We start from the raw sequence: 14,720 nt of genomic DNA on the forward strand, positions 1-14,720 counted from the left end.
GATGAAAAAAGATGATTTTTTTTTAATAGCAAACAGTAAATTAGTTAAGTAGAACAAATTTTGCTTTGTTTTTTTTTTGTTTTTTTTTTTTTTAATATAAACATATACTTTTAATATTGTTAGGGTTGATGACAGCTCATTCTTTATCTTCCAAAAGCTTGAAAACTCACTTGTAGCTTCAGTAGGATTTTTTAAAGTAATTGCAACTGAAGAAGACATAAATCGACTGCAGTTCATTGATGAAAGAATAGAATCTGAACTAAATGAAAATTTTTTAAAATACCAAAATAAATCACCAAAATGTAAGTATGGTTAATAAATCATAAATTCATAATTAATGTTAAAAGCATTTCTTAATGACTCCAAGAGTCAGATAATAATGCTTTAGTTTGATTAATAATTAAATCAGTTTCTTTTTGACTTAACAGACATTTTTTGAAAAAACTTTACACTTTTAATATCAATAAAACTTCTTTTTTTTTTTTTTTTGTTATGTTTAAGTTGCATTTTAAATATTTGCTTTAAAAGGTTTAGGTTAATAATGTTTTTACATAACCAAGTCTACGCTGATGAATATGTTTAACAATGGTTCTGTATTAGTTTTATTTCAAATATTGTTTTAAAACATTTTTGCTATTCAAGGTTCAAATGTTTTAATGGAAAAATGATAATTGTAAATGAAAAAATGAATACTGCAATAGAGCATAAAAAGAGGCGTAATATTGTAAATGTAAAAAGTAAACAATATAATATTGTAAATGTAAAAGGTAAACAATGGTTTGTTATATTTCTTAAAAAATGAATGGATAAATGAAGGGATAATAAGTATATTCTAAAAAAAAGTTTACATGAATTATTTCATCTGTTTGTTGCAGCAATATTTGCTTGAACTAATGCTGCATGATATTTAGGGATTTAACTGTTTTTCTGGTTGCACATGTCAGTTAAAATACATAGTTGCTTGTTTTTCTCAGATTCATTATAAGTTTCATTTTCATTTTCTACTTGGTTGTTTTTTAGAAATTTTACTTACCTTTTAGTTACAAACACATACAAGTTAGGGTGTTGAATGTTTCCATAATGTTTTTATTTTATTTTAGGTTTTTCCTCTTGCACATCAGAAATTCCTATGATTATGAGCAGCAAACATCGAAATCTCATTCAAAACTTTATAACAGAAATGAACACTGTGTTAATGCCTAAAGGAGCAACTTTGCGATGGCGTCAAAAAGCTCACAAAGCTATAAAATTAGTTTCTCCAGACCAAGGCAGTAATGGAGTTGTTGATGCATTACCAGATGAAATAGGATATTCAGCTCTATTTTCTCAAAAAGAAGAGATTTCAGCTGTGAAGGTTTATTCATATGATAATATAACAGGTAGCCTCATAAAAGTTGCTTCTTTTCAAGTTTTATTTTCTAAAAAACTGTTTTTTTTGGTAGTTTTTGATTTATTTACATTTTTCTGTTCCATTTATTGTGTTTAATGCTCATTTAATAGCACTTTAGGTTTTAATACATATTTTTTGAGTACTTAATCTTTTAACAGTTTTTTTTCTGTTTTAGGTCCATTTTCAGATATAATCAACAATTTCTTAAGTTCAAGTGAAAAGTTTAGTGAGGAACCTTATACATCTGTTTTACAAAAAAGAGTAGTGTTTAAAGAGCTTGTTTTTAATGAAAACAGTGTTTCACTTAATTGTGAAGTTGATGAAGATTGGGATCTTTTTAACAATTTGGTAAATTTACGAGGAATGAATTTAACAGTTGAACTGAAAAACAATAACTGGGAGGTTTCAGGGAATGGAGAGGCCATAGTTTTGGGAAGAATGGTGTGTAGCTTTCTGAAGTTTTAAAGACAAAAATACTTCTATGAGTTTTTTGTATCTCTTTTCTAAAATTTTTGTAGGAAAGCATTTGCATGAAAATTGTTTTTAAAAAGTTATGGTAAATTGCTTAAAATATATTTAAAAACGGACAATTAAAATTGAAAAAATCGGGTGGCAACTATAAACAAGGAATAACTTAACTAAATGTAATAGATAGTAAAATCAAAATATTTTTAAATTTAGCAGCCTAAACATTTTAGGTTGTTGCTAAAATAGAAAAAGGAGACGAGAGTTTCAATCTAATTGGTGAATTTAGTGTTAACAGCATTGGTGAATTGACATCAACTGCTAGAAATGTTTCATTTTTACCTGAAGATGAAAACCACAGGAACTTTGAACATTTGAAAACTCTGCCTTTGTCATCCTTACTATTGGCTACAAGATTGACTTCAGATGTTTTAAAGTGAGTTCATAATATTTTTTATTTGCATGCAATTATTTTTTTCTGGCCTTTAACACTGACATCCACATGCTTGTGCAGTGCATGTGACATTAAGTTAATACCTGTAAATTATACCAATGTTCAAGTATTTCTGTTGCTTTGGTTTTATATTCTTCAATGACAGAATATCTAAAAAATCGCTATCTAAAGGCAAAACAATAGTGAAGAAAAATAGTAAGTCCATGTTAAATGGTGCTATGAGCTTGCTAAAACTCGCTGTCAGATTAGTTGAGTCTTTTGTATCTTTTTTTAGTTCTTCAGCTTGCTGTTGTTAAAATAATTGTTACAATAAATGTGATTGCTAACAATTCTTTTTGTTGATTTATCATGCTATCAGCTCCAGACTTACACACAAAACACTTCCTTAGCAGTTATTTTTGATGCTAAAACCAAGTATTTCAAAAAGAATATAAACTTAAGGTGATAAACTGAAAATTTGGAACAAAAACAAATTTGAAAATTTAATAAATTTGCCACCCAAAACTAATTGAATCTGAATTCTAAGGAAATTATTTGTCAGGAAGTATAAATTCGTATTTAAATCTTTTGAGACTCCCTATTAAATATCTGCTGAACCTGATTTGAGGTATGATCAGAGGTCAGTCTTGTTAAAGATAGATCACCCTCAAGGTGAGACCTATATCCTTTACTTTGAAGTCACAATCATTCATTAAGTCACATCATTGAAGTCACAATCATTATTCAAATAAAAACAAAGAAATGTTTCCATTTGTTACATTATTTAAATTTAAAAGAAAGTGAACTTCAATATCACTCAATTAAATTTTATGAAAAAAATAAAATAAAAAATTGTATCTGATTCAAAGTTTATGATGTGTATAAGTTTAGTGCTTTTATTATGTGAATAATGAACAAAAATGTAATTAAAATTTTATTTAAATGAATATAATCAAATTTTCTATGGAGCTGTTTGCATAGGAATTATATTAAAAAGCTGTTTTGTTTGCTAGATTAGAGGAAATTAAATGAGTATCTGCAATGAGGTGTTCACAAAATTTATTTTCTGTTATAATTTTATTGTAATTATTTTTAAATCAAGGTTTAAAGGTGTTTCCTTATCTTATGCAAATGCTGAAAATAATGGATCTTCATCAAACACATCATTAGAAATTATTCTGGGTAATAAAATTGTTAACAACAAATATGAAGAAAGAATGGTTGTTGGAATTTGCCAATATAATGTCCTGTTTGAAAAGTTTATTAAAGAAGTTTTGAATGTTACACTGGAGGGTGTACCTTGGTTGGCATTTGAAAATTTGTGTGAGTCTTTAATTTTATATGCTGGAATGTTTTATGCATGTTACATATTTATTTGTTTTATAAAAATGTTTTATGTTTATCTTGTATCTTAACTATGCTTACATGGCTGCAGTCCCTTTTTGTAACAAATTAGTATCTAAGTTACAGTTAAGAAATCTTTTAGATAGAAAAAGATATATGAATGTTTTTTCTGCTACTGTCTTACCTACACCATTTTGTCACAGCAATTTTTACCACAGCCATTAATTTCAAACCATTTACATTTCAGGTTTTCTTATTGCAAAAGAAAAGGATGGTTTTTTGAATAAACATTTTGACACTCCAGAATTGAAAGAATTTGAAGAACCAGGTTCCTAATTAAGTAACAGTTTCTAATAAAATGAAATCCTTTTTTGAAATTTAAAAGAAAAATGTTAAATATAACAAAAGTAAGAAATCTTTTTAAAAACCAACTGTAAAGAGACTTTTTTTTAGGTATTCATTTTAGTGGAAAAATTTCTTTTCCAAACTGTGAGAAAGAAGGTGAAAACAAACAAGATATTTGTTATTTTATTCAAAACAACTCTGAGATCTTTTCTACTTTTGGCGAAGGAAAAGGTAGGTGTTTTTTGTGGGCAAAAAAAAAAAAGAGTTCTTTTGAAAATTGTTTTTTTTTTGGTATGAACTTAATCTAAATTAAATTTTTTTTTTAATACCTTTAGCTGTTTTTCTTGTTTAAAATAATATGTTTTGTATAGGTAGCATCTCTCAAGCAGCATTTGACTTTATTGTAAAAAATAGGCTTCATATATCAGAATATAAATTAAAAGAAAATCCAAATTTAATAGTTAAAGATCTTTCTATTCACTTGAAAGAAGTATTTCAAAAGACCTATGAAACTGTATCAGAAAATAAACCAGTGTCTTCAGTCAATCGTCATCACAAAAAGCATACTAAGCATCATAAAAAACAAGAAGTGCAATCAGTTAAACAAGCCAATACTGTTAAAAAATCAGATAAAATACGAATGATTGGACTATCTGTTGAAAGTGATATAAGATATATCAACTCATCTATTACCTTCACTTCTAAAGGTACTTTTTATTTCCTACTTTTTGTGTTGTACAATATATTCATTGAAAAATTTTGCTTTTACAGATAATAAGTTCTATATCAACCAATAGTTATTTGCAGCTATTCAATATTTTTGAGGTTTTAAAACTATTTAAGGTATAATCACGAGCTTCAATTCTGGTCAACTCGTCCTTGGCTGTGAAAATGCTGAACTTAATTTGACTATGGACAGTAAAAAAACTGACAGTATTGTGAGTTTTAAAGCAAATAAAGGAATGAGTATCGCAAAGAACAATGTTTTCTCCATATTTGGTAAAAATGTTAAACTTCATCAATCTTCATTTTTTCTTTTATCTCATTCAAGAAGTTTGAAAGACTTTTTATAGCTGAAAGATTTTAAATCTTTTTTTTTTTTTATTGTTTTTCTAAAAGTTTTTAACTAGTTGCAAGTATATGGTTTCAAATTCTGCTATTATGATATTTACAACTACACAATATTGTTAAGTTTTAGGAAAAAGTGTTTCTTAGTATAACTATTATACAATGCTATACATAATGTATCAATACCATATTAAATATTTCCATATATACCATATCAAACATTTCTGGTTGTTCTGCAGCAGGTTGTTGAAATATTTTCTTATATGTCATCTAGCAAAAAAAATAAAATCAAATTTTCTGTTTTTCCTCTTTTTCTTTTTTAAGCTTTTCTACCTTTTTAAAAAATATGATATAAGAAAAACAGCTGCATGGCTAGTGAATCTCTATCCTGCATAAGAGCATGCACCATAGCATAACCAGTAGAAAAAGTCTTTATGTAACATTAAAAAATAAACTTTAAGGGACGTGTTGCAGCAAATTCTCAAACAGTATCCATGTACCTTGGAGAATGATGTTCCCAAGAAAATCTGAACAAATTGAATAGAATGCTTTCCAAGTAGTAAATTGAATTTCGCCCAATGTGTATCGGAAGTTGTCATTAAGTAGCTGCCTAATAATCAACCTACAAAAATTCCCTCATTGATTTTTTGCCAAGCTCACTGCAGAAAATTTCTGAATCAGATATTTGAAGGCCACACTTTCCTTATCTAGGACCTTTACTAGCTGCTAAATCAAATCTAGTTTTATGTGTAGATAATTTAATTCAAATTATCACTTTGAAAAAAATCTGAACTCCTCATTTAAATTATAACAGGAGAGAAACAGTACATCTGCAAACAATTAGACAATTTATTCTATGATAGTGGACTGTTTGTTTTAGTTTAGAACACAGTAGTGATGAAGATTCTAGTCTGATAGCAATATTTAATGGCACGCAATTATGTAATGGATTTAAAGAAACTTAACTCATCGCCCATAAAACAATTATTACTTTTGATTTGTGTTAAAAAAGTTTAAACATATCCTGAGGCTTTTTCAGATGACACATTGCAGCCCAATCAATATTTTAAAAGCTGCGGATAGAAACACCTAATACCTACAATCAATACGAGTACACTATGTGAAACTTTTGGTGTGCTAGTTGTTTGTAATTGTGCTCCAGTGAATGGGAATAGTTATGATGAACAGGTGTAGGCAAGTATTAGAACTTATCAACTCATTGGCAAACTTCTATCTAAAAAAAGGAGTTGTTATCAATAAAAACAGAAGTGTGAGAATAGTAAGAAGTTAAGACAGAGTGTCAAATCTTATGTCACCATAGTGAAATCAGCTAAACATGCAAAATAATGCATTTGGATCATTTTTGTTATAGATTTGAGTGTTTGGTTAATGTTTGTCAAACTACTTAAGATAGCGTCCATGGTAAACAACCAAGACAAAACAAACCTTTACATGCAAACAACAGAGTGAAAAGAAAAGGCTTGAATAGGCAAGCTGAAAATCCTCACAAGAATAAAGTTGTATTACTTCTGAAAAGAATTTATCTTTGAATATTCAGTGTAGATGAAAAGGTATCATAACTTATTGCAGGGTAAAGAATAAACATCCCATACCTCACCAGTGGCGCAATCTACATATTTCTACCTATACCTCACCAGTGGGGCAGCTTACCTATATCTACCTATACCTCACCAGTGGGGCAAAAAAAATCAAGTATGATTGATTAATGTCATAGATTCCAAATGCCAGCACATTTATTCATTTGCTAAAATCTATATTGTAAAAAGGTCTATGTTGAAACAAAAAAAGAATATCTATTTTGAACTTTGAGTTCTACAAAAATGTTTAAAGATTATGATTCATAATTTTAGAATGTGGGGTACATCCAGGGAAAAGAACATAAGCGTCAAGATATTTTTAACCATGAACTAAAAAACAATTAAAATGAATCTGAAGAAAAAAGAAAAAAATTGAGCTATTTCTGCATAGTCAGATTTGAATTTTTTGATTTTTCTTATCAGGAAAGTGTGTAGATTGTTCCCTCCAAAGTGTTTTTCTGGTACTCTTAAGAGTAATTATTCTAAGTTCTAGATAAGTGTGGTGTATTTTTATTAAATATCCTCATTGGAATTATTTATGACTAAAAAGGTTTCTTCACTGCTTTTTTAACTGACAAATTACAGGAATCAGAATTTTGATTTTGTAATGTATATGTTCTGGAATCAGATACATACCCTCTGGAATCACAAGATCATAGGTCCATTTTTGACAATAATGTTTTCAGAAAACTTAGAAATTTAAAAAATATAATTGCCTATAGTATAAATTGCCAGATTTACTTTAAAATCTATTAGTCTTTTACCTTGATAAGCTTGATAAGTTTTGATAAACCCCTATGCCATTTCAGCTAGGAAGTTATAGCACAGAAAACTTTGTATGTTTTTTTCTTTTTTAGATTTTGGACCTGAAATCACAATATTTTTCCATAACAGGAATTCAACTTTTTTGAATGGAAACTTGTCCTTAAACTTGGCTGATGTTAAAGAAACCTACTTTTCAGCATTTACAAATTCATTTGAAAACTTTAACTCAGTGCTAAAGTGAGTTTATTGTTTAAAGTTTTTGTTATGATTTAGTTTTTTAGTGTCACGATGTAAGATATTTTGTAAACCTGTACTGTTATTATATATTTTGAGAAGCTAACACTCATTCAGTTTTAATAGAGTTTTGATTATTTAGAATAATCTGGCCAACTTAATGAATAATTATGTGTGGATTTTACTTTGATGTGCTGCTTTGAATGGAAAAATTGTAAAAAACTCCTAGCTAAATTTAAAAACTAAAAAATAAAGTAGTTAATTAAGAATGTAAACATTTTTCTTTTAACAATATTTCCCCCATATTGATTCATGCATGGAGTTATAAATGATTCAATCTAATTCAATAATTGTTTATAGAAGTTTAATTTTTTCTTTAGAAAATTTCAATTAGAAAATTTCTACGAGGAAAGTTTCACATTTGCTGGTCTTAATTTTCATAATTCATCTTTACTGGTTTTCACTGGACAAGGCAAGAATATTGAATTAATTTTTTTTTAAAAAAAAAAATAGAGAACTTTTTTTTCATGACATAAATTATAGTCAAAAGCTTAAAAGTATGCTTTTCACTGTAAATGTATTTTGATTCACCAAAGGGTAACATTTATTTAGATTCTGTAATTGTTGATGCTAGCAATCGCACTGCAAGAGCTTCAATTTTAACTTTGTTTGGGACTGCAAATCGGTCCTCTAAAGCAGTTGATTTCAAGATGGAAATTAAGAAAAGTTTCTTAAGATATGAGGAATGGCTCCCAGTATTAAATGTTTCTAATGGCAATTTTAAAATGTTCCACAAAAATGATCGTTCCAAGGGGCGTAAGTCTTTCTTTGCTAATTTTCTGTCTTAATATTATTTATTAATTCAAGTTTCAAATGTGAAAATTTTAAAGTTGTTTTCTTTTTTTCAGCTAAATTAAAGATAAACTGGAATTTTGACCGACAAGTTTTTGCAGTTAATCTAAGTGGATCACTTGAAATAATAGGGTATTTTGATGAAATACATCTTTATATGGAAAGAAATGGCAAATTCAAATTACAAACTAAAAATATATTTTTTAATGAAGCAAAAGGTCTTGTTTTCCTAGAACAGAAAGATAAATTATCTTCTTTTGAAGATATTAATCCCTCAGTAAGTAACACTTCAATTTTATAGTTATTTAATACGTATATATAATATAGCTATTGTCTTTTTATATCATTTACATATATATATATTTTTGCTATCTTTGAGCAATTAAAAAAGTACCACAATCAGTATTTTTATTTAGCTTCATGTAAACTTGATTGATAAAAATGAGGGAAATGAATCTCACATAGTAAACACAGTTGAAAGCCATTTCAAAAGTTTAGCTGAACAATTTGTTAATGCATACAGTGGAACTTTTTTTTTGATGCAACAAAAAGCAGCTGAAGAACTTTTGTATAATCCTGCTAAAAGTGCTGCAGATGCTTTAGAGCCAGTAAGCAACATGATTGCAAATCAAATTTTAAAATTAAATGAGATCAATAACGTTGCCAGTCAAGATTGCATTGAAACATGCAGACAAAGTATAGGTATTTAGTTACAAACTTCTTTTTACATTTAAGTAGTTTTAGTTTCTTTTAATTTTTTTTTAATTTTCTCTTTGAAAAAATTAAAATATAAAAAAATTCAAAAATCTCTTCAAACTTTTTTTACTTTCTCATAAAAAGTTCTAACTATTTTAAATTATTTGTGTTGAAATATGCTAAGCATTATGATATAAGTATACATATTTACATTATGGTACAATAAATATATATATACTAATATAAAAGTTTTTAAGATTGTCATAACATACTATACATACTATTTGTAACTTTCTTAAAAATTTTTTTCTCAGTGCTACAGTTTTTTTAATGTTTGCTTTTTCCAGTGAAAATTCCTGGTATCGATGTTCAGCGCAATACTAAAAACAATATCATTTTTAATTTTAACCCAGAAGATAAGGAGGCAGTTAATGTCACATGTATTGCTGATTGTGAAATTGAAAAAAGTGTTGTAACCAAGGACTATGGCTATAAGGTCAATGAAATCAAGGTACACCTCTGCAAAGTATTAAAGACAATTTTATTATTGTTACTGTTATTAATGTTGCTGTTATCTAAAACTGACGTCATCTGTGAAATATTGTTTTTTTTTGTAAAGAAAACTTCTTTTAGCTTAATGTTTTACACTTTCTATTCGATGTCCTATCCATCTTGTTAATAAAATTATCAACTTAATAATGTCAATCAGATTAGTCTTGCTTATCACGTTGAATTAAATTAAAAAATGGAGAGGTGAAGTTTAAGAAGGAATTAAGCTTTTCAAACAGTTTTGAAAGAACAATTTCAACAATTGTTTGGTTGTTAACCAAGTTTTGATAAACATCTAATTTCTAATTCAACTTAATATGGTCTGAATTCTTAGCTATGAAGATTAAATAACTAAATGAAGATTTTTATTTTTAAAACTGTTTGATAAGGTCAGAAATTAAAGAATTACAGTTTAAGTTTAACATCTATAAACACGATATAAATTTAATACTTAAATTTAATTTTCATTTAAATAACAATTCTATTTTAATGAGGAGCTTCAAATTTGATGAATCTTTTAATAGAGGAAGATCACTGTTTTAAGAAAATCAAAGTATCTTTTTGACTTTCCAAAAACTAGATAGGAAAACAATCAGAATTAAATTGTTTTCTATAGGTTTTAATTTTCCATGATCAAGTCAAAAGAAAGTAATTATTAAAATGCCTAAATGTAAATAGTGCATAGTTAAGCTTGGTTGTTTTTTTTTTGTCGCAGCTTTTTTTTTATACATATGGATGTAAAGAATTTAAATGCTTTAAAGGCAACTTTATTTTTTCAATATTTACTTCAACTTTTTTTTTTTTTTTTAAAGAAACTTCTATCAATCTTTGATCAATTGGATAGCCAAGTCAAAAAAATTCACAATATATACACAAAGTATGAAACAGCAACCAAATTACATACTCAACGTTTTGATGAAGAAAAGGTTAAATATTATAATCTTTCAGTTATTATGAATGGAATAAAGTCTATGAGAAGTCAATTTTTCGGAATAAGCAAGTTTGAAATTAAGGCAAAAGTAAGTAACCTTTAAAATACTTAATGTTTTAAGGAAATACTTTTCTATTTTTTATCCCTAATTCAATAATTACAAAAAATGGGGAATTTTTGTTTTTAAGCTTGCACAAATTGTTATGCATGGGGACAACTGTGTTAAGAACTTCCGAGCTAGTTATACAATGTTTGAACAACCAGTCCGAAACTTTCGGTTAAGCCAATGTTTTAATGGAGATTATGCCACATACTTTGCTAAGAGTAAGTTTCAGTTGACTTGTTTTCTTTTTGTTACAATTTGTTACAATTTCATTTGATGAGCAAGTCTCAGGAGTTTTTTCATTACTCATTCACTTAAAATGTTTAACATATTTTTTTTAGAGGTAGCTAAAAACTATTTTGGAGAACAATTTGATAATCTTGATGAGTTTTACAAATTTCACAGCAGCTATGTAGCGAGTCAAGAGGAGAGTCTTAATCTACTAGAGACTTCGTTAGTAGATTTCTACAAAGTATGAAGAGGTTTTAGTTGCATAATAATTTTGAAAAAACTTTTGAAGTTTTCCTTGTGATGCGAGAAACAGTATTACATTTTTGTTTTAGAAATATGAAAGTGCACCAGTGCAATCTGCTGAGAAGTCCTCTGACCAGCGTTTTGTTGTTGAACACAGAGATTCTCAGCATCATTCGATCGCCAAAGACTCAACTGATTATCTAAATAGACAAACTTTGACTTTTTATACACGATCACTTGATTTACCACAAATAACATCCAGAAATCGTGCTCTATTAGAAGAGAATCAAGTCACAATAACCCGCAGCATGGAAACAAATAATGCCTTTTTGTATAGTTCACCTTGGGCAGCTCTAAGTGCTTTTGATCCCGAAAGCTCTTTCAAAAAAGCTGAAGTTGTTGTGCGAGCACTGCCGTCCAACAGTAAGAAGTTATTTATAACTTGCACTTCAATTCTTTGATGGTGTTTCTTAAGGTGTTCTTACGTTTTCGAGTTTATTCATTGAAAATCATAAGTTATGCATTATTTTTATAAACTGTGTGAAAGTCATCTTTCAAATTATACATAAGGTATGAATTTAAACTTCATTTGTCTTCAGAATCTCACTGTAATGCCGTGACCGAGGCTGGAAATCAATACGTTGATTTGTACAAAAGCATTCGTTCGATTTCTGACTCTTATAGTCAGACTATTGATCAATTGAATGGAATCTTTCAATCAATGCAGAGAGAAACTAGCGCTTTAAAGGAAAAGAGAGGTTTACCTCTAAGATTTTTTAAAAAAAAGTCTTTCTTTTATCTAGTATTGACATAACTTAGATCTTTGGACCTCCTATCAGAACAATATTCTTTAGATAGAAAAACTTTGCTTTTTTTCTGGAATGTAGAATATGCCTTAAACTACTCATGCTCTATTACTCATTTGTGACTTTATTTCAGTAGCACATTTTTTTAAAAAAGCTCTTTTTGTTAACTTTAAGTTGGCACGTCAAATGAAACAACCAACGATCAGTTTTATTGGGTCAGACAGTTAGAAAAAGGTGAAGAGAACTTTTCGTGTTTTTTTGCTAACTTTTCATGTAAATGTTTTTTTTCGTATGAAAGTTTCAAAAAATATCTTGGTATAGGAACCCTTCTTTGAATAAAGCGCTATTTATTTTCTGTTTCGAGTTCTCAACTCTTCAGACTTGAATGTTTCAGGCACACAGTTTTTTTCGGAGTTGATAAAAAAGAAGTTATCGACGTACAGCGCTACCGCTTTAACTTCGTTTAAGTCAAAATTTGAAAGCGCTTTAAAACGGAACGGAGTTCGAAACATCAACAGATTTGTTCGACAGTTAAAGAAACAATTGCAATGGACTCGAACGTCCTCTTCAACTAAAAAAGCTAAAGGGTTAACAGCAGCTTCAATGTTATCTGATGTAAGTTTGTTTTTGTTTTAAGAAATTTATTTTTTAAGAGTTTAAGCGCTTTTCGTGTGCTCCACAGAGGCCCTTACGAAGATTTGATTACGAAGACTTTTTATCTAATCAATTAGGTTACACTTTTAGAAAGATTTAGGAGCACAATTGACTTTACTTTTGATTACAAATGAAAATTCTATTTTCAAAGGATTAAATATTTTCAAACTTTAGATGCTTTTAAGAAACTTTGTTTTGAAGTATAAAATTTGTTTTAAACCAATTTTATGATATCTTCATCAAAATGTGAGCATCGGAAAACATCTTAGTGTTCATATTAATGCTTTAAGGAAATCTTTATGACTTTAAGTTTAAAAAAAATTTTTATTTTATTCCAGGCAATAGTTGCCCTGTTTAGCAATCCAAAGATGAAATTAGATGAAGCTACGAATCGTATTAAAGTGATGGAAACCTATGTGACGAATATTAATGGAATGGTTCGCACTTGCAGATCTTAAGAAAAGGTTTGATATAACCTTTAAAAATGTATTCATGGAATGTAGCTTTGTTTCAAAATGAACAAGAAAACAGAAATCTATAAATATTTTGTTCGCTATTCTAACTTTGTGTTGAGTTTATTTTCGATTACAACTACAGAAACAACACTAACTGTGCTAAAATAACACTGTGGAATAAGCAATTTGTTGCATTGATTCTTTCCTATTTGTGTGTGTCAAATTGACATTTGCCGTCATGTTCTTCAAGCTACTAAGTTTTTGAATATTCTCTTTTTGATATCTGCTAAGTTTAGCCCTTTACCATTGTATATCAACAGATCCTCGTAAAACATCTAAATAGGAAATGTATTCAAAAATACCTGTAAGGTGGTTATCGTTAGACCAAGAGACTCTATTTTTTGAATGAACTATGTTAGCAATCTTCACAAAATGATAAACTTTTTGAAGGTTTTTTTTTGGATTGGATAATGCACTACTAAATAACTTTTATGTATAAAATAAGGTAATTTAACTGGCTTAATCAGTAAATACTTTTTTGCATCAAATTAGTATTAGAAATAATATTTCGCGGACACAATTGCAGCTTAGTATTAGGGATTGAATCAAAGTGTTGCGGTACGTTTTTATCCTCATCGCTCCTCATAATTTTTTTTTATTTCAAACTTAATATATATATATATATATATATATATATATATATATATATATATATATATATATATATATATATATATATATATATATATAAGGACTCATATGGTGTATCAACGTGATTGCTCCTGCTTTTGTTGGTGTCAGGGTTTACTGATGTAATGATTTTTACATGTTACAACAAACACTTATACAACTTTTTATTCAAAAATACTTTAATGCAATAATTGTTATATTCAAAACTAACCGTAGCATTTTCATAAATGATGGCATCTAGATGAAAAAGAAATCACCTATTATATGGAAGAAATTTCAATTGCAAATGAAAATGAAAAGCACCTCAAAAAAGATAAAATCATCATTTAATAATGGGTATGAATTTAGGAAATTTCTTTTGAATGCAAAATAAATACAAGTAAATGTTTAAATGATTATCATCATTTAGCTTCACATCATGAGCAGTTTATTATACCGTTGCTTGGTTTAAATATTTTGTAAGTATTTTGCTTCTGATTATTCGATCTATTCAAGTAATTTAGTATATTTTTATTGACCAGAAAGTTGCCAATCTTGTTAGAAGATGCTTTCAAAAGTTTAAAACCTTAGTCTGAGCAGCCAAATTAGCCATTGAAGAAATTAAAAATGCCTTTAACAAAGAATTCAACAATCATCACAAATACCTGTTGGAAACCAGGAATTTTTAGCGCTGATTGCTTAAAACAAATCAATAGTGTAGTTTAAGAGATTAAAGTCCAGTATCTTTATTTAATTTCAAACTTATGTTAATTATTAGTATAGACTTTTCGGAAAAATTTTAAATGCAAAGTACTCCTTTAAAAAAGCTAACTAAAGTAATATTTTCATGTAAAATTACGAAAACTAATTAGATTTTTTTTCTTTAAGT

General features: G+C 28.0%; 1 protein-coding gene across 7 annotated transcripts in view; it reads left to right on the forward strand.

The window, feature by feature from the left end:
• Positions 1-13,249, forward strand: part of LOC149891864 (uncharacterized) — a 29,057-nt gene extending 15,808 nt beyond the window's left edge. For 4 of the 7 annotated variants that reach the window (XM_090078432.1, XM_090078435.1, XM_090078433.1 and 1 more), the window contains 23 exons: positions 124-302; positions 1,101-1,379; positions 1,566-1,831; positions 2,089-2,291; positions 3,391-3,611; positions 3,880-3,960; positions 4,086-4,208; positions 4,349-4,684; positions 4,821-4,976; positions 7,501-7,645; positions 8,023-8,114; positions 8,255-8,458; positions 8,551-8,771; positions 8,911-9,196; positions 9,538-9,701; positions 10,552-10,758; positions 10,859-10,994; positions 11,115-11,245; positions 11,337-11,670; positions 11,847-12,005; positions 12,228-12,287; positions 12,448-12,668; positions 13,046-13,249. In XM_090078432.1, the coding sequence (XP_089934558.1) occupies positions 124-302; positions 1,101-1,379; positions 1,566-1,831; positions 2,089-2,291; positions 3,391-3,611; positions 3,880-3,960; positions 4,086-4,208; positions 4,349-4,684; positions 4,821-4,976; positions 7,501-7,645; positions 8,023-8,114; positions 8,255-8,458; positions 8,551-8,771; positions 8,911-9,196; positions 9,538-9,701; positions 10,552-10,758; positions 10,859-10,994; positions 11,115-11,245; positions 11,337-11,670; positions 11,847-12,005; positions 12,228-12,287; positions 12,448-12,668; positions 13,046-13,165 (4,324 nt within the window). In that variant the 3' untranslated portion in view covers positions 13,166-13,249. Of the gene's footprint in view, positions 1-123; positions 303-846; positions 940-1,100; positions 1,380-1,565; positions 1,883-2,041; positions 2,292-3,390; positions 3,612-3,879; positions 3,961-4,085; positions 4,209-4,348; positions 4,685-4,820; positions 4,977-7,500; positions 7,646-8,022; positions 8,115-8,254; positions 8,459-8,550; positions 8,772-8,910; positions 9,197-9,537; positions 9,702-10,551; positions 10,759-10,858; positions 10,995-11,114; positions 11,246-11,336; positions 11,671-11,846; positions 12,006-12,227; positions 12,288-12,447; positions 12,669-13,045 lie in introns of those variants that run through there. The other 3 variants (XM_090078437.1, XM_090078438.1, XM_090078436.1) reach the window with 2 other exon arrangements.
• The last annotated feature ends 1,471 nt before the right edge of the window (positions 13,250-14,720 follow it).

The sequence above is a fragment of the Hydra viridissima genome, unplaced genomic scaffold (genome assembly GCF_058129835.1).
Source record: "Hydra viridissima isolate aposymbiotic clone 2 unplaced genomic scaffold, HvirCarnegie_v1 scaffold_2, whole genome shotgun sequence".
NCBI lineage: Eukaryota > Metazoa > Cnidaria > Hydrozoa > Anthoathecata > Hydridae > Hydra > Hydra viridissima.